The 20,423-nt window shown below is 39.5% G+C and overlaps 1 protein-coding gene across 2 annotated transcripts in view; it reads left to right on the forward strand.

The window, feature by feature from the left end:
* The window catches only part of LOC306871985 (exocyst complex component 6B-like), a 114,522-nt gene that overhangs the window by 2,031 nt on the left and 92,068 nt on the right, over positions 1 to 20,423 (forward strand). For both annotated transcript variants that reach the window (XM_079420292.1, XM_079420291.1), the window contains exons 2-5: positions 18,104 to 18,269; positions 18,466 to 18,513; positions 18,625 to 18,715; positions 19,954 to 19,999. In XM_079420292.1, the coding sequence (XP_079276418.1) occupies positions 18,104 to 18,269; positions 18,466 to 18,513; positions 18,625 to 18,715; positions 19,954 to 19,999 (351 nt within the window). The remainder of the gene's footprint in view (positions 1 to 18,103; positions 18,270 to 18,465; positions 18,514 to 18,624; positions 18,716 to 19,953; positions 20,000 to 20,423) is intronic.

A 20,423-nucleotide genomic window follows, 5' to 3' on the forward strand; every position in this document is an offset into this window, starting at 1 on the left:
ACCATGGTGTAGCATCTCCTCTTCTTTTCAAAAGAGTTTGAAGATGTCTGGGCATCGAGGTTGCCTGATTTAGGTTTCAAGCTGCTGAAGAGTTTGTGGTCGTCTTTGACGTATTTTTTGTTTAATGATGTGCCAAATGTTCCCTATAGGTGAAAGATCTTGACTGCAGGCAATTCAGCACCCCGACTCTTCTACTACAAACCATGCTGTTTTATTGTATTAGCTGCAGTATGTGGTTTTGCATTGTCCTGCTGAAATACACAAGGCCTTCTCTGAAATAAACGTCGTCTGGAGGGGAGCAGCATATGTTGGTCTAAAACCTTTATATACCTTTCAGCATTCATAGTGCCTTCCAAAACATGCAAGCTGCCCATACCGTATGCACATATGCACCCCCATACCATCAGAGATGCTGGCTTTTGAACTGAATGCTGATGACACACTGGAAGGTCACCCTACTTTTTAAACCGGAGGACACGGCATCCATGATTTCCAACAAGAATGTCAAATTTGGACTCGTCTGACCATAGAAGACGTTTCCACTTTAATTTTTTTCCTCTCCATTTTAAATGAGCCTTGGCCCAGGACACGACGGCGCTTCCATGTTCACATATGGCTTCTGCAGATGGCACGGCAGATTGTGTTTACCAACAGTGGTTTCTGGAAGTATTCCTGGGCCCATTTAGTAATGTCAATGACAGAATCATGCCGATGAGTGATGCAGTGTCGTCTGAGGATGCGAAGACCACGAGCATCCAACAAAGGTCTTCGGCCTTGTCCTTTACGTACACAGAGATTTCTCCAGTTTCTCTGAATCTTTTGATGATGTTATGCACTGTAGATTAGGAGTGTCCCCGACTTAGTATTTTCATAGTCGAATCGGAATTTTCGAATCTTGCCGATAGTCGACTGATAGTCGAATCATATGTTTGGGGGGGGGGGCTACATTACCAAGAGTCACCGACACTCATAATTACTGACGTTAACACACAGGGAAAATGTGTAACGGACACCTCGCAGATACAAAAATAATGTTTTATGTTTGGATTAAAAGATAGCATTAAACGTCAGCGAAACCCTAAGAATTCACTTTTTTTTTACAATAGTGTTCTCATTATAACGTTATGTATATGACAAAGTTATTAATGTTCTGCATTTCTGTTTTGAGCTGCGTGTGCTGAAGATGACCAGTAGAATGAAGCATTTGATAGCAGATTTTAATCAATGGGATTTTACTCATTATTTATCTCATATAGAATACGCTTCATTATTTATACAACATAATGTTATATTAAGACTTATAGGCTATCTGCACAAAATGCACATGCATGAACATGTCTGCGCGGCTCTGAATGAACACTTTTTGTGGACACATTCTTCACCACGCAACAATTTGTTTTAAGAAAATTAAGGGCCATTAATGTCAATTAAGCCTAAAATGTAATGTAAACCAATCTAATTTAATCCAAATCTAATTCTAATCCAAACTAATTTAAAAATAGATTTAAAAAAATACAACTTTTTTTAATCCAATATAAAAATGCAGTGTCGCAGTAACAAGAATCTAATAACCAACGTTGTGAATAATGGAAAGTAAATATGAACCTCAATATAATGTTTTACATCTATGTATATAGCAGTGAAATGTTTGAGGGTAAATTTGTATTTCTTTCCTAAAAATGTGACCTAGATATCTTTTACATTGATCCAGAAGCACATATAGTAAGACCTGTATCCTTTCAAACTATTTTTTTTTGTTTTGTTTGTTTTTGTTTACCAGAAGTAAATGTGTGCAGCATAAACAGCTCATATCTCTGAACTAATTACCATCACTGCACATTGGAAGGACCTCAAGTAATGCAGAGACTTCCCATGTAAAGCAAGGGTACATCACTTTTGTTTGCTAATTGGCTGTGTGGAGCTGATGGGCTGTGTGTTCTCTCTGTGTTTCCAAAGGACAGTGTAGGGCCTCTCGCATTCTGATTTGCTTTTAGATGCCTTGTAATGGATGGTACAACAAATTGCCAGACGAGGCTTAATAAACCATAAACAAGCTAATCGATAACTGAAACAGCCTTCCCCCTCTGGCTCCTGATCATCATTTCCTCTGTCATTTTTTTGGGGCTTTTTTTGTTGCCATTTTGAAATGCCTCTCATTTTAAGATCAGATGCATTTGATAGTGGTTTACGTTTAATCTGTTGATATAAACAGGTTTAACATCCCCATATCTCTATTTTAGTGCTTCTTTCTAAAGGTTGAACTTTTCTGCTTTTTGTAGCACAGCTGTCAGCGAATGTGACCTGTTTTTCACAAAAAACAGTGTGTTTTGTTAGTAGAAATGGCGTAAATTGGTAACAGCATTTGTACCATGGACTGTCTGTGTTATATTGTGTCCATGCGATTCACTGTAAAAAAACAAAAAAACAAATTGAGCCAACTTAAAATTTTCAGCAGATTTTTGAGTTCTCTCAACTTATTTTTGTAGGAGATTCTCAACTTTTTGTTGTATATAAACAAGTAGTTGATGTCTCATGCAACATGTTTTTTGTGCACAGGCTTGTAATCACATAGTATTTAAATGAAACTCCTAAGTGTATGAGAACTATGTTTGGCCTCATACGAAGACAGCTCTTACAAGACTTCTGGGGCTGTAGGTATGAAATGTGTGTATATATCAGAGAGAATGCTGAGAAAGCCTGGGCTGGTCTGCCTTAGTGAATCAGTTTCCCCAGACTTTGCTGACTCCACTCCTGCTCAGCCTAGATTATTTGATTATTTTGGTCATTTCATATAAATGGACTGGCTATGGCTAGTATTAGAAATTGCTTTTTGCACTCTAGTGTACAAGTAGTTTTTATCGCTCTATAGAAGTGATTGGCTTTCATAATGTGCACAATTTCATAATGTGCACACACGTCAGGACTTGTGATTACATTCCTATGGTTAAGCCCTGTAGCATAATGCGCGCACAGAAAAATCAGTCTGCCATTCCTTGGTCCACTCATCCTTCCCAAGATATCTGGTTGTTCTAAAATTGTCATGAAATATAAATTCACCTTATCTATTGTCTAAATGCACTTTTTTTTTTATCTAATTGTGAACAAATCATTCATGCATTTTTTTTTTTAATCATAATTTTTAATCAAAATGTCCTAAATTGATTTTCCGGTGTTGAAAAGTCAGACTTGTTGTTGGTGACATATGTCAAACCCACCCCTTATAATCGACTGTTAGCTCGAATTCAGACCTGTCTCCATCCAATTAACAACTGGTGGATAGAAGTCCCACCTTTTTAAAAATCATCGACTTCATTTTGCTCTTGTGGACTAACCAGCCAACCGGAAGTGGCGCATTTCACGGACGAGAATCCATAAAACACATTATTAGACTAGTTTCCAAGGCTGCATGAATAATTGTGAATTCACAAATGCTATGATTGAATTAAATAATTATATGCGATGCAGTTCTAACACACTATGCGCTTTAATTATTTACATGCGTGTAGGTTAAGTACGTGCATCTCACAGCGGCTCCGTTCACAGTAGTAACACAGAAACTTATCATTTAACGTGTGTCTCAAACTCCATCTCTGCATGTTGTTGTGAGTTTGGGTTTATTATAACGTTCATTTGGGAACGCGTCGTGCGCCATTTCATCAGATTTGTAAGGTAAATCATTTATAAATCTACGCAAACACAGGAGAATACATCGCGGTTTCAAAATGAAAGCTCAAACCCTCACTCTGAGTTTACGCGTTTTGATCCACATATTCATTTAATTACAGCGACTATAGCATTTCTGTCCTAAAGAAATGGCCAAATATTAAAGATTAAGTGTACGTTTGAATTAAATGGTGCTTGGTCAATATTAATCAAGGATTAGATCACACAGTAATGTGTAAAAACAATCATCAGGGCGTTGGTGCCTCCTGCAGGCTTTTGTTGTAATGCGTAATCTACATTAGCTCTATTGTTTATAATACATTGTGTATTTTAGCAGTTTTGTTCAATAAAACCATATGATTTCTTGCTTTTGATACTTTATTTGAACTAATTATTATTGCATCATTGCTATTATATATGTATTTTAAGTCATTTTAAAAGCTATTGTTCACGTACATCTATTTGTATTACCACTAAAAAATCTATTATAATTATAGGGCCCTATGAAATCCATTTTATTTCCAAATTCAGTTTTTTACATTTTCATTTTTCCATACACTGTTTTAATGGTTGAATTAAAATTTTATTAATCAAAAAGCCTGTCTAATTAAATGAGTTTTACAGTTTTATCTTTACCAAATTCTGTTTTCCATTATTTTCTGGATTCCATTTTAATGGTTCCATTTAAATTTTAATAATCAAAAGCATCTCCAATTAATTGATTTGTATATAAAAAAGTCTTTTTTTAATTTCCCTTTTTTTTTCAGAAATACTGCACGTTTACATTTTTCACCTAAATAAATTCTGGTAAAATGTCTGGTAAATACTCCTTTAAAAAGTGTTTTTTGATTATGATTTTATTATTATTAGACTAGAACACGTGGATATGTTGTCATTCTTACACTATAATACTGAACTTTGATTTCAGTGATTTGGACTCTGAGATGGACACTTGCTTCTTGCAGTCTGTTGCACTTTACGTTTGCTTTAAAAAAGGATTTCATTACTACAAAATAATTGTGATTTTTAATCAATGTTGGAAACAGTTGTACTGTTTTTTTTTTTTTAATACTGTATTTTTTTGGGACCTGTGATATTAAGAAATTAAAATAAAAAGTTAAAGAACAGTGTTTAGTCAAAATAGAGATTTTGTGTTACAATATAAACTATTGAAAAGTTTGGGGTCAGAAATAAAAAAAAAAGATATTTTAAAAAAAGTTTAAAGAAAGTTAAAAACTTTATTCAGCAAGGATGTGATAAATGAATAAAATTGATAGTAAAGACTTCTATTGTTAGAAAATATTTCTATTTTGAATAAATGCTGTTCTTTTAAACTTTTTATTAATCAAAGAAAAAAGAAACACTGGTTCCAAATAAATATTAAGCAGCACAACTGTTTCAACACTCATAATAAATCAGGATATTAGAAAGATTTCTGAAGGATCATGGGACACTGAAGACTGGAGTAATGATGCTGAAAATTCAGCTTTGATCACAGGAATAAATGCTGTTTTATAGTATAGGTATTAAAATATGAAACCAATATTAGAAATTGCAATAATATTTCACTATATCACATTGGCTCTCGTGTTGAGTGCACCGCAACTATTGAAGTATTCAGTTTCTACAGCCACTCATTTGGTGCACATCGTTCTCTTTCTATGAAACCGGTTCTATTTCTGTCGTGACATAAGCTCTACAGCGGTTTGCCCGAGCATTGCTATTCTTTCCCTTTTACTGGCGGCATTCAATCAAATGGCTTCCCAACTCCTTTTTGTGTACGCGAGGCACATTATTTCTTCTGCGCGGCCGCGGTGAAAGAAGAGCACGGTCGTGCGCACACTCAGCTTAGAGGGAACATTGCATGGGAGCCCTGTATTTAAGGTAGCCCGTCAGGCAGGGCAGTGATACATTTTGGTAGCCCGACTGGAAGACACAATAGCCCCAGGAAGTCGGGCTAGCGATTTTGTGAGCCCTGCATTTTAGTTCATATGTAGCTATCTTTTAGCATCTTGTTTTTTTAATCCATACTATATGTGCATCTCTTAATTTAAATAGAACAATTAAATGATAAAAATAATTATTACAACTACATTAACCAAAGAAAAAATACAATTCTTAGTAAAAAAATTTTAAAGGAATATTCACACAAATTTTATACCATGTATTAATTTTAACAGTAAACCTTTTGTTTGTTTGCCAAAAAATAAAAAGGTTTCATTTTCATTTGATTATCAGAAAAAATAAAACGCAAGAATTTCTGGAAGTAAAAAAAAAAAAAATTTTAGGGCCCTATTGTTCAAAATGTTGAAATTGAGAGTTTTGGACTTATTTTTTCACTGAAATAAATGTTTTTGTTATTACACAGAGTAAAATACCGAAAAACGTAAACGGTACCCAACCCTAGTTCTACATATACGTCTCAGCAGTCACAAACTCTCTCTAATTTTTCTTGTTTCTGTTTAAAAGATTTAAAGTTCTGTGTATCTTCAATGCCCTTGATTTCCTGGACTTTGTGTAGGCAGTTGTTTTCTTGACCCCCGTAGGGTGATTAACCACTTCAAAAAGGAAGAGAGGACTGAAGTTTTGGAAACACGGTTCTTCGTTCCAATTATGTCAAGAGGAATGTTGTAAATATTTTGGACTCTCTCCTGCATCCACCTGAGGAATTTCGAACAAACACTTCACAGCACTTTAGCAATAATCATGTTGAAACATTTCTCAAGGGCTGCTTATTTAAAGAACAGAGGCAGAGAACTTAATGTTTCATAGGATTTCCATGGCTTTCATTAAAAGAAAATATTGTAAAAATATTCAGTAAAATATTTGGTTATATATAAAACAATGTGATGATTTTCATATTTTATTCATTGGTAGGCTTTTTTCAAGTCAATGTCTGCATGATATTCTCGTCCCTAGATGTGTCTTGGGATTTAGAACTAACCACTAACCCTATTTAAGTAGTAGTAATAGTGATGAGGCAACTAAAGTTATACATTTTAACCAAACTGGAAGCACAAAAGCACGCACACAAGATGTTCACAGTTGGAAGTTGCCATTCATTCCACAAGCCACCAATCGGTTGCATCGCCTCTTCTCCATTTCGTTCCATTTTCTTGCTGAACAGTGGGGAATCTTCAGACTGGCAACCTATGACCTTTACAACAGAGTTGCAATCTTACAAAGTTAACCTGCAAACAATACCCTCGATGATGAAGGAAATCACTTACGGATCTCCACCTTCAGGGCGCCAAGACTGGAACAGAGGTCTGCAGCTAGTTGCAAGAAACCCCTAGTTATAAAAACCCTTTATGACAATGCGCTTTCTTTAGTTTCTGTTATATAACTTTTTTTTTTCTTGTATTCTTTTTTTACTATCCCACTTTTCTTAACTTTTATACATTTCTTGCAATTGTGCCCTGAGCTGTAAGCAACATTTCTTCATTGTAATTCAACATTAAATGTTTTGATTTATTCTGTTCAGGTTTAATGACAGCAGCAACAATCAGGTACAGCTAAGCAGAGCAGATATTTTGGCTAAGGTTTCCTATGTGTAATGTGTTTGTAGCCACAAACCTCAGCAGAGAAGCAGAGACCAATTTACCACAAAGGTACAGTCAGGTCCACACCCAGCTGAGTCATTGCAAAAACACACACACGAGATTATTTACAGGCCCTGCTGTAAAACTCTGAGATGATTTCTAGTAATCACATGTTAGCACTAGGGATGCAACGATACCATTTTTTCAAGTATTGGCCAATTCCGATCCGATCCGATACCAGTGCAGTTTTTTTATTTTTTTAAATCAATGTAGAATTTCTATACTTCTGTGTCACTCTTTTGTGTGTTAAACACAATCTAATAGACAACTTCATTATAATGAAAAATAACATGAAAAAATATATAGGGGCTGTTTACACCTGGTCATTTCATGTGTTTTCATGGGTCATTTCGTTGACATGAACTTCGTTACATTTAAATATAGCGCAGGAATTGAAGATCGGATTTATGTCCGTTTTGCGACTTCGTGGTCATGTGTAAATTGAAACGTTTTAACAAATCACATAGATATCCGATCAGCGAAAACGCATGAAATGACCAGGTGTAAACAGGCCTATTCATAATCTATGACAAAAAATATTATTATAAATTAGGTTAGTGGATAATTTAGGTAGGTCGCTGATCGACTTTGTGGTCGTTTCATCTGACCTGCGGCCGTATGTCTTGGACACTCGGGTAAAGAGAGGGGCGGAGCTGTCAACTGATCACCACCTGGTGGTGAGTTGGATCCGATGGCGGGGGAGGAAGCTGGACAGACTCGGCAGACCCAAGCGTACTGTGAGGGTCTGCTGGGAACGTTTGGCCGAGTCTCCTGTCAGAGAGATCTTCAACTCCCACCTCCGGCGGAGCTTCGACCGGATCCCGAGGGAGGCTGGAGATATTGAGTCCGAGTGGACCATGTTCTCCACCTCCATTGTCGAAGCGGCCGCTCGGAGCTGTGGCCGTAAGGTCTCCGGTGCCTGTCGAGGCGGCAATCCCCGAACCAGGTGGTGGACACCGGAAGTAAGGGATGCCGTCAAGCTGAAGAAGGAGTCCTATCGGGCCTGGCTGGCTTGTGGGACTCCTGAGGCAGCTGACGGGTACCGACAGGCCAAGCGAACTGCAGCCCGGGTGGTTGTGGAGGCAAAAACTCGGGCCTGGGAGGAGTTCGGTGAGGCCATGGAGAAGGACTATTGGCTGGCCTCGAAGAGATTCTGGCAAACCGTCCGGCGCCTCAGGAGAGGGAATCAGTGCCCTACCAACGCTGTTTACAGTAGAGGTGGGGAGCTGCTGACCTCGACTGGGGATATCGTTGGGCGGTGGAAGGAATACTTCGAGGATCTCCTCAATCCCGCCGTCACGTCTTCCATTGAGGAAGCAGAGGCTGGGGGCTCAGAGGTGGACTCGTCCATCACCCAAGCTGAAGTCACCGAGGTAGTCAAGAAACTCCTCGGTGGCAGGGCACCGGGGGTGGATGAGATCCGCCCTGAGTACCTCAAGTCTCTGGATGTTGTGGGGCTGTCTTGGCTGACACGCCTCTGCAGCATCGCGTGGCAGTCGGGGACAGTGCCTCTGGGGTGGCAGACCGGGGTGGTGGTCCCTCTTTTTAAGAAGGGGGACCGGAGGGTGTGTTCCAACTACAGGGGGATCACACTTCTCAGCCTCCCTGGGAACGTCTATGCCAGGGTACTGGAGAGGAGAATACGGCCGATAGTAGAACCTCGGATTCAGGAGGAACAGTGTGGTTTTCGTCCGGGCCGTGGAACACTGGACCAGCTCTATACCCTCTACAGGGTGCTGGAGGGTTCATGGGAGTTTGCCCAACCAGTCCACATGTGTTTTGTGGATTTGGAGAAGGCATTCGACTGTGTCCCTCGCGGCGGCCTGTGGAGGGTGCTCCGGGAGTATGGGGTCCGGGGTCCTTTACTAAGGGCTGTCCGGTCCCTGTATGACTGAAGCAGGAGCTTGGTTCGCATTGCCGGCAGTAAGTCAGACTTGTTCCCGGTGCATGTTGGACTCGGCAGGGCTGCCCTTTGTCGCCAGTTCTGTTCATAAGTTTTATGGACAGAATTTCTAGGCGCAGCCAGGGGCCGGAGGGTGTCAGGTTTGGTGACCACACAATTTCGTCTCTGCTTTTTGCAGATGACGTTGTCGTGTTGGCTTCATCAAGCCAGGACCTTCAGCAGGCATTGGGACGGTTTGCAGCCGAGTGTGAAGTGGCTGGGATGAGAATCAGCACCTCCAAATCCGAGGCCATGGTCCTCAGTCGGAAAAGGGGGGTTTGCCCACTTCAGGTTGGTGGAGAGTTCCTGCCTCAAGTGGAGGAGTTTAAGTATCTTGGGGTTTTGTTCACGAGTGAGGGAAGGATGGAACGGGAGATTGACAGACGGATCGGTGCATCTTCTGCAGTAATGCGGTCGATGTACCGGTCTGTCGTGGTGAAGAAAGAGCTGAGCCGCAAATCGAAGCTCTCGATTTACCGGTCAATCTACGTTCCTACTCTCACCTATGGTCATGAGTTTGGGTCATGACCGAAAGGACAAGATCCCGGATACAGGCGGCTGAAATGAGCTTTCACCGCAGGGTGGCTGGGCGATCCCTTAGAGATAGGGTGAGAAGCTCGGTCACTCGGGAGGAGCTCAGAGTAGAGCCGCTGCTCCTTCACATTGAGAGGGGTCAGCTGAGGTGGCTCGGGCATCTGTTCCGGATGCCTCCTGGACGCCTTCCTGGGAAGGTGTTCCGGGCGCGTCCCACTGGGAGGAGACCCCGGGGAAGACCTAGGACACGCTGGAGAGACTATGTCTCCCGGCTGGCCTGGGAACGCCTCGGTGTCCCCCCGGAAGAGCTGGAGGAAGTGTCTAGGGAGAGGGAAGTCTGGGCATCTCTGCTTAGACTGCTGCCCCCGCGACCCGGCCCCGGATAAGCGGAAGAAGATGGATGGATGGATGGATGGATGGATGGATGGATAATTTAGCAGCAAAATTTATTCTAGAAAAATCATGAGTGCACAATTTTATAAAATCTAAACATTTAGTGATAACATTATTTAGTGGGGAACAAATAAAAGTGAATACGCGAAGGACTATATCTGGTAAAATGTTGCACATTGCTCTTTATATTGTTGTAAAATACATGAATGAAAACAAGTAAATATATTTATTTATAAATATAAACTACAAAATTAAAAGACATTTCTTTTAAATGTATAGCACAATGAAGGCAGTGACATATGATAGAGCAGTCCCATCTATCATATATATCATATATGTTGCCGCCGCCATTACTGTGCTATACAGATTAGATTATTAATAGCCTTGATAGGACAGAACAAGAAACGCTATAAATAATCTTTCATTGTGCAAAACAATTGAACAACACAACAGTGTTAGTGTGCTAGAAATGATCATGCTAGAATTGTGTTAGTAGGTGCTTTGTTGATTAACTTTATACAAAAATAAATCCCAAAGTTTAATTAAGTGAAAGGTAAGGTTATTTGAGTACTTGAGATGAGACGGTGATTGAGAGTCATGAACTGCAGTGACTGTACTCCTCCCTCTGTTAGACAGTGATCAGATTTCAGTGTTTAGCCAGTGTACTGCGTACGACTATTTCCTCTTTTAGAGCGTCTAACGTTACCTCATTACCTCCAGATGGAGTTCTGCCCTCGCCATCAGAGAAGGATCTAGTCCAGGGTCAATAAATCAGAACCTGAGGGCCAAACTTTGTTCAGGACAGTGTTCGCTTTCACTGCCTGTTATGTATGAGAATGCAGAGACCTCATGAAAAATAATTAATCTCTAAAGCAATTATAAAAAGCAATTGTTGTGCTGCAGTATGTCCATGTTTAAAGTGATTTTCACAAACTATACATTCATTTCCTATATTCCTATAGTTTTGTTATTGATTATGAATTCTATTAATTAGTTGTTGCAGCCATAGTTAGGGAATGAGGGGACAGCCCTCTATAGGGCCTTAATTTTCTGCCAAATTGATTTGACTGACATTCAGATAATTCAAGCAATTCAGCATTTGCTCCTATTTCTTTTTCTTTTTTTTTTTTTTTTTTTTTGATATCTGCATTTTTGGCCCAGAGATCTTTACTAAGATCATATTACAATATGGCCTAGTGTTGTTGAATCTGTCATATAATAAACTCGTAGACATTTTTGATTGTCATTTCTTCTGTGGTTAGTGTAGTCACTGTCCCAAAATGTCAGTGGTCAGTACCAGTACTAGTAAAATTCCACTGCTCTTTGTACCAGATGTGGTACCATAGCAAAAACTACTGTAACAGTTGTATTTCAGTGTTTTTTTTGGCTCTCATACAGATAGCTCTCAGTTGCAGCCATCTGTATTAGCTTTAATCTATATTTAATTCATACAGTGAAGACTGGGCAGTGTTTTTTTTTTTTTTGTAAATTTTTTTTTTTTTTTTATCTGTTGAACTACCTGGTACAGTAAGTTTGATAGGATAAAAGTACAGATCAGTAGGTATGCTATTACATAGACAAAAGTGCACTGCTATTGTTGGTGTGAGGTGCTGACGTGTGTTTGTTGGGATTCCAAGTTAAGATCCTCTGCTCTATTTCCGATCCATTCTGTCTCCCAGCTGCCATTGAGCTATCTCTAGATTTCAGTCAGCCAACAGGATATGACATAATAGCGCACACAAGCATAGTGTGGCGGGAGGAGCCAACGACAGACACAGTGGGCGTGGCGTCAAGCCTCGGAGAGGTTTTTATTAAACAAAATATTAAAATAAAGTGTCCAAAGGGGGAAAAGTGTCCAAAATAAACAGGGATCTGGTGTCCTCGTTGTGCTGCGGGCTTGTGAAGGAGGGCAGTGTTCAGGAGGGAAGGGTCCAGGTAAGGGGCGGAGTCCGGCGGCCGCACGCGCTCCCGTCTGGAGGTCCCGGGGCGCGGGTGATGGCGGCTTCTGTGGCGGCTTCGTCCAACTCCTTAATCCCCGGGTGCTCGACGGGATTTCACGGCCCGGCGTCCTGGCCCGACGGCCGTATCACGGGTGCGGTACCGACCGGACTGCGGGTCCGGCGGCTCGCGTCTCTGGCGGCGGCGGGTAGTTCCCTCTACGCTCCCTTTCCTGGACCCACGAGGACACCAGCGTGCATGCACGGGGAAGAGACCGGTCTCCCGAGGAGAGGCGCGCTCGGTGTTTAAACAGCGGCGGTGATGAGGCTCACACGCCGCCAGCCCTGGCTGTTTCAGCGCCCCTCCTCTCTCACACACCCACTCCCGTTGGGAGCCTGGTGAAGGGCGGCGAATAAGGGACAGGGTGGTGATGATGGACAGGGGGGAGGCAGCCGACTCGTCACAATAGGTTTTCCTGAAGTTAGTCGTGGGTGACGACAGTTTGCAGAGGAAATGCTGTGAATAGGAATGCTGTGTAACAGGTCAACACACACACACACGCACGTTTGTTTTTGTGAAAAGTGGGGACATCCCATAGGCGTAATGGTTTTTATAATGTACAAACTGTATGTGCTATTGCCCTACACCTAAACTTAGCCCTCACAGGAACATTTTTTACTTTCTCAAAAAAAAAAAAAAAAAATCACTCTGTATGATTTATAAGCATTTTGAAAAGTGGGGACATGGGGCAATGTCCTAATAAGTCACCTTCTCCTTGTAGTACCTACAGTCATGGCCAAAAATATTGGAACCCTTGCAATTCTGTCAGACAATTGTTCCAATTGCAAATGTTTTGGTATTCACATGCTTATTGTTTTTGCGTATTGCTTTTCAAGCATGTGATGCTCCTGTAATTTGTATTTAGACAGGTGTGGGCAATATAGTAATCACACTTGCAACTAGTTAAAAAGGAGAAAGGTTGACTCAACCTTTGTTGTGTGTCACAGTGAGCATGGAGAAAAGAAAGAAATGTAAAGAGTTGTCTGTGGATTTGAGAGAAAAAATTGTGGAAAAACATGGACAATCTCAAGTCCATCTCCAGAGATCTTAATGTCCCTGTGTCCACTGTGCACAATATCATCAAGAGGTTTACAGCCCATGGCACTGTAGCTAACCTCCCTGGACGAGGACGGAAGAGCAAAATTAATGAAAAATTACAACGAAGGATTGTTCGAATGGTGGATAAAGAACCCCGATTAACTTCCAAACAAATTCAAGCTGATCTGCAGACACAGGGTACAACAGTGTTAGCTCGCACTATCCGTCGCCATCTGAATGAAAAGGGATTCTATGGTAGGAGACCCAGGAGGACACCACTGCTGAAACAAAGGCATAAAAAAAACTGAAGTTTGCCAAAACTTATGTGATAAAAACCACAACGTACTGTGGACAGATGAGACAAAAGTAGAGCTTTTTGGTAAAGGACATCATGGCACTGTTTACAGAAAAAGAAATGAGGCCTTCAAAGAAAAGAAAACAGTCCCTACAGTCAAACACAGTGGAGGTTCAAAGATGTTTTGGGGTTGTTTTGCTGCTTCTGGCACTGGATGTCTTGACTGCATGAACGGTATCATGAAATCTGATGATTACCAAAGAGTTTTGGGGCGCAACGTAGTGGCCATTGTCAGAAAGCTGCGTCTCCACCAGAGGTCATGGGTCTTCCAGTAGGACAATGACCCGAAACGCACTTCAAAAAGCACTCCGAAATGGTTACAAACAAAGCACTGGAGAGTTCTGAAATGGCCAGCAATGACTCCAGATCTGAATTCCATAGAACACCTGTGGAAAGATCTCAAAACAGCAGTTGGGAGAAGGTATCCTTAAAATCTGAATGACCTGGAGCAGTTTGCAAAAGAAGAGTGGTCCAAAAATTCCAGTAGAGAGGTGTAAGAAACTCATTCATGGTTACAGAAAGCGATTTATTTCAGTTATTTTTTTCCAAAGGAGGTGCTACCAAATATTAAGTTAAGGGTGCCAATAATTTTGTCCAGTGCATTTTTTTGGGTTCTGTGTGGAATTGTATCAGATTTGACTTTTCTTCTGTTTTTTTGTCTTCCAATGCAAGTACCAAAACATTTGCAACTGCAACAATTTTCTAAGAGAAGGGTTGCATTTTCTGACAGAATTGCAAGGGTGCCGATATTTTTGGCCATGATTGTATGTCATACCCATGTCATACAAATTTATGTCCTCATTTGTCACAAAAACACACACGCACAGAGCAATGTTGTCATTCCTAGACCAAATGAATTGATGAAAGGCTTTTTGTGCAAACGGATCCAATATAATCTAACAGTAATATTGAAATGTTAAATTTTATATAACTGTTTTTCTATTTTAAAATATTTTAAGCTGTAGTTTATGCATGTAATGGGAAAGCTGAACTTACAGCTATGTTTTTGTAGGAATGGAGACAGATGGCCTTTAGTTGTTCATTTTATGACACCCTTGGTGTTCATATCAGCAGAAAAGCAGAGTAATTGCAAAGCAACGGCTCATTGATTTGCTACAACACATACCTTGACATTATGGCTTTTCAGTTAAGTGACAGGCATGATTTTGTGTTCTCATATGCAAATAAAAAATGACATTTTTGAAATGTTAAGAGAGTGTGTGTGACATGTTTAAGTGGAAACGGCTTCTTTTTCTACTTCGTCGTCTTCTCTCTCTCTTTCCCTCTCTCTCATATATCCATTATTTCTCTACCAGGGAGTGTTGGGAAATTGTCAGGCTCCAGTTTTTCTCAAGGAGGGTATCGCATTTCAGTTTTGGGAACGTCACCCTGTTTCCCAATAGTACTTGTAACAATGGGAGCCAGAAGTGATGGCCAATCCAGTAAGGTTGATTCATGGTTTACATGCTGTGAAACGGGTAAAATCACTACATTCATGCAGTCAGGGAGATATTAATGCAAAGAAATGTTGTTTTGACTTTTTAAATTTGATTATCTGTAAGGAAGAGTCTGGGTAGTGATGCCTGATGCCTATTATTTTTTATATATATGTATATGTGTGTGTGTGTGTGTGTGTGTGTGTGTGTGTATGCATGTCTGTTTTTTTGTTTTGTTTGTTTTTTTCTTCAAATAACTGGACTGGTGTTCTTGAGCTAGATGCGGTACAGTCTCACACAGCTGGACCACTCTAGCTGGGCTATTTAAATTTTTTTCAGCTTTTTGTTCTGTTGTGTTTGATATACCGAATTAAAGGGCTAAAATCTACCATACTCATAAATGGATCATTATCAATATCAACAGATATATAATCACCTTTCGGCTGAGTTGATATTGGCAGAAGTCTTCTGTCCTTTCCCCTCAGTGTCCGTCCTGGCTCAGTCAAGTTCGGGCCTCTTGGATTTTATTCAGGTTCTGATAGATAGTTATTATTTATTAATCACTCAGAGACTTGTTTAAAAAGGGTTAACGAATCACCAATACAATAGTTTCATTTTATTAAAAACAACTCATAAGCAAATAACAAAAATAAAAGCGAGTAAAATCTTCACCACGAATGTCGGCCTGGTACATTCATTGTTTCAGCATTTTATAGCCTTGCATATCATTTGCATTAATCACATAACAAAACCTCCCATCACTTTCCCCTCTTCTCCCCCTGCCTGTGTTTTGCCTCCTCTGCTCGTGCAGGCAGGAAACATAACCTTCGCTTCAGAAGCCGCACAAGGCAGGGTCGGAAGTTCAACAGAAAAAAAGTTATAACATCTTCAAACAGCAAGCATGCATATCGCTATTTTAAACTAAGGAAAGTGGCAACACCTCAGAAAACATATGTGAATCTTGTACTTGTCTAAACCACTATATCACACCTGTGGCAGGTGCGAGTAACACCTTAATGTCAAGCAAGTTGCAAAATGCATCTCCTAGTTTCGACCACTCTCTTACAAAACAAGCAAACTAATCACATAACAATTGTAAACACAAAGCAATCAATACTCGTGCTCTTAAATATACAGCACATAGTTCCTTGGTACAGCATCTAGCATTTATATGTCTATGATAGGAGTTTGAAGTTCTGTTGTCTCCAATTCATTTGTTACCATTTGCAATTCAGCTGAAAAATCATACCACTTAAGTATTTCCCTCATTAACTTCATTATTCTTTTATTCACCAATTCTTGTTTCCTCATTAACTTCAGGATGGCTCTCATTTTTAAGAAGATCTTTTGGTCCTCCAGTTCCCTTTTTGGTCCGCCTCTTTCGTTCCTTCTTCCTCTGTTTCTTGACCACCTTATCCTGGAGACGTTGAAGTCCCTGTGCTAAAAGATCATTAAAATCGATTTCTATTTTATCTGGCCGCTTTTTACTGCTCCCGGCTGGGGATTGATCAGGAGATCGCATATCGGTTATGGCAGGAAATGCTTCAGTTCCCATCCCTTTACTTGTTTTTGTAACTCTTGCTAAGGGAGTTGTGCAACACAGATTATTGAAGTTGACCCTTACTTAAAAAATGTTTAGTGGTTATATTTTCTTTTCTTTTTATTAGTTAATTTTTATTTTAAAAATATTTTTTAATTAACATTATTCATTAAGTCTTTTTTTTGGCTTTCATAGAACAGTGTCTGAGGAGACAGGAAGCAGTAGAAGGAAAGAATCGGAAAAAGGACTTTGAGCCAAGATTATTACAATTGATTTATCAATGCATATTATAATTTTTCTAATTCAAAAATGTGCCCTCATAAATATCTCCTCATTGATGATGTACATCATTGTGAGGGCTGGCCAATCCAACATTTCTCAATTGGAAAAAAAAATTAAGTCATGCCAGATTTATCTTGAGAACGTAGTTTGTTTTATAACGACTTTTTTTTTGGTTTTTTTTGTTTCCTGTACAGTGCTCACATTTCCTTCCAGCATCTTCCTATAGATAAAAATGCTAAATTCAGGTTGGGAAGTGCTTTCACCTTGCAGCCCTGGATTTGTGGTGTGTTTACTGTGTGTGAGTGTTTGTGGAGGAAGCCATCAGTGACGTCAAGACTGTGCTAATGGACAACATTTCCTGAGCCACAGGAAGGCTGTGCTCAGGTGAAGCCGCATGGTGTGTTTGTGTCCTGAATTTCTTTATTTTACTGAAAAGGACATAGCATGCTTCCCTGACAGTCATTATGACATTGTCTGTTAGGTTCATTGTCATTTGATAATATCCTCTATAATGATATAATATCAGGAGAGTGAGATATGCAAGTCAATCAAAGAGGGATGGACTTCCCCTGCTAAGTGCCAATTCACCTTGAACCTACTTCCCTTACTATTGTTTGCTTATTTTTTTGACCATTGTCACTAGTGGCTTGCTCACTGGAGGTATTAAGACAATGCTCCCGGCATTGTCTGTATTGAGAAGAACATCTTAGAACCAAACCGAATTGAATCAGATCTAAACTAATTGTGTTCTATTGTCACTTGTACTGGAAACTTGTTGTTATGGACCTCTGTCAGGTGTGTGAAATTAAATAAGGAATCTACAAGAAAACATGCTGTGTGGTATATTTTTTTGTGTTGGCAGAGCTAAAGATATATGCAGGGTAAAACTGCATATATATTTTTCAAAATAACCCTTGCTATTTGCTGTGTTTGGGCTGATTTCAAATGAAAAAGAAAAATATGTGCACTTACAAATTGTTGGATTCATCTGAAGTTCCAAGCTTCTTGAGGAGTGTTTATTTCGCATCTTCTACTGCCATCTAGTGGTAAACACCTAGTGTCATCGACACTCATTAATAAAGCTGTTGATTATATTACATCATTTCAAAACAGTTAAACAGCAACAAGGCACTTCATATGTTATATGATATATGATAATCTTCATATGATACTCTTTTCAGGTGTCCATTTATGTGTGTAAATAAATAATCAGTACTAGTATAATATGTTGTATGTGGCATTGATCTAATGTAGACTACATGTATTTTTATATGTATAGTAATTTTGACACTTTTATTTTTTCCTTTTTTTTTCTGCAAGGTCTGTTTATGATGGACAGGAACATGGACTCTTCATGGATAAACTGGAAGGGCGGATCCGCAACCACGACCGCGAAATTGAGAAGATGTGCAACCATCACTTCCAGGGCTTTGTGGACTCCATTACTGAGCTGCTCAAAGTGCGCGGAGAAGCCCAGAAACTCAAGGTGCAGAAACAGGAAATGAGGGTTTGAGGAAATCCTATGAAACCAGACAGAAGAAAAAGAGAACCTTTAAAGACCTGAACTAAAATAGATTTCAACCTCTGTAATATGTGTAATATGTCAGGAAAAATCCAGACATATATAGTTTCTGTTTCTGTTTTGATCACGCCCGGATAATTGGTTGCTTTGTCTTCCTCAGTGTCAGGTGACCGAGACCAATCAGAAGCTCCAAAATGACGGCAAGGAGGTCTGTGTGCTGCTTGCTTAGTTTAGTCTTTGATTCAGATCTTGTTGCATTAAAAGCAAATATATTAATAACATTAAGCATTGTTAAAACCAGTGGTTACCTCTTCTGTAGCTCCTGACATCAATGGATGAGCTGAGGCAGTGCCGTCTGCAGCAGAGGAATATCGCCACCACCATTGACAAACTCACACACTGCTTACCAGGTACAAACATCAGGCCCATTACCGCAGGAAGTAGGGGTGCTGAGGGTGCTGTAGTGTAGCCCACAAACAAATGGGGGTGCGGTGTTAATAAATGAATGAACAATTTGTAACAATAAATAAATAAAATTCATTTTGTATATTCAATAAAATTCATTGAAAAAAGTAGCCTACAATGACAAGAGGCAACGGTTAGACATGAGGTAAGCTGATTCAAACTGACTGTGAAAGTAGTTTCAACTTATTAAACTGACTTAAATCATTTGTTGCCATGGTTTTTTAATTATATTATTACCTGTAACATGTCTGTACAGTACCCAAATTAAGGATTAATGACCATTTCTACAGACACAGCAGAGAAAGAGCGAGAGCATTTACCTCAGCAGCAACAAATATCGCATTCTCACATCTGTAGCGCTTATTTTGATCTTTAACGTTAGATTATTCCTATTCTTGGAAAAAAAAATGCTTAAGGCTGATTCCATATTACTCTTAATGGGAAAAAAACCCCCCCACAGCATCAGCAATGCTACAACGACAAAGTCGCTTATATTAAGTATGAAACTTTTATGAACAGAACGAATTAGACTGATGTACCCACGTTGTAACACAAATAAATTAAATGTTTTTTCCCCTTACTTTAAATGAATGGATATTGATCATTATTATTAATGAAAAAAACATACGCTATACAATAAAATAGTACAATGACATATTCACCTATATTAAACTTTTATTAACAAAATAAATAAGGATATGTTTTACTCTCGTTTAATATAAATAAATATCGATTTCCCCTTAGGCTACCTTAAAAGATCGTAGGCTAGTTTGTGGTTTATTATCTTATTAATTAAAACATCAGCTGTTGTACAATGGCAAATTCGCATATATTAAACATTTAATTTTTATTAACAAAATGAATAAGATGGATATAGCCTTGCATTGTCACCCAAATAAATAAAGTCTTTTCCCTTATTTAAAACAAATTCTTAGTTTGTGGTTCATTATTTTTTTTTAAGCAACAATAAAGACACTCACTTAGGCTATATTAAACGAAAAAATGAAAGTTTTAACAAAAGTAGCGCTTTTGGATCCGCCATCATGCTCTTGTCACGTGACCCAAAACATCCTATCCCCCTCAAACTTTTGAACTGCAGTGTATATTTTTTTTTTTGTAAATACTTGAAAGCGCACATGCTGTTCTTTTGACTATTTTTCCATAATTCCACTTTTTCTTGCAGTGTTGGAGATGTACAGCAAACTGCAGGAGCAGATGAGGGCCAAAAGGTATGACATCTGCGCACATGCCTTTTTTGTGTAAGCTGTAGATGAGAACTAGGTGGCACTAGAGATAAACTTATCAAGCTTGAACTTAAATACACATGTGCAGTTCAGTGCCCAAAATATTTTAACACCTTTACTTAAAAAAAGCTAATTTGAGAACAGGACATTCCCAGCTGGGAAAGAGAGAGCGAGGTGTTGATGATTTAAACAGAGCACTGGACTACTGGAGTATCTCATCCAGTCTGATGTGACTGTAGCAGTGACCAGACAGACACAGAGAGAGGGAGTTTTTCAGATGTCTGAGATTTCCAAAGCAGCATTTGGCAGCTGTCAGCAGTCAGAAAGACAGAGGACACATTTGGATTTTCTTAGCTTTAGCAGCTGCATACATTGAATTGTCCCAGCATAATCAGGCATCCTTCTTATT

Source organism: Barbus barbus (assembly GCF_936440315.1).
Source record: "Barbus barbus genome assembly, chromosome: 1".
NCBI lineage: Eukaryota > Metazoa > Chordata > Actinopteri > Cypriniformes > Cyprinidae > Barbus > Barbus barbus.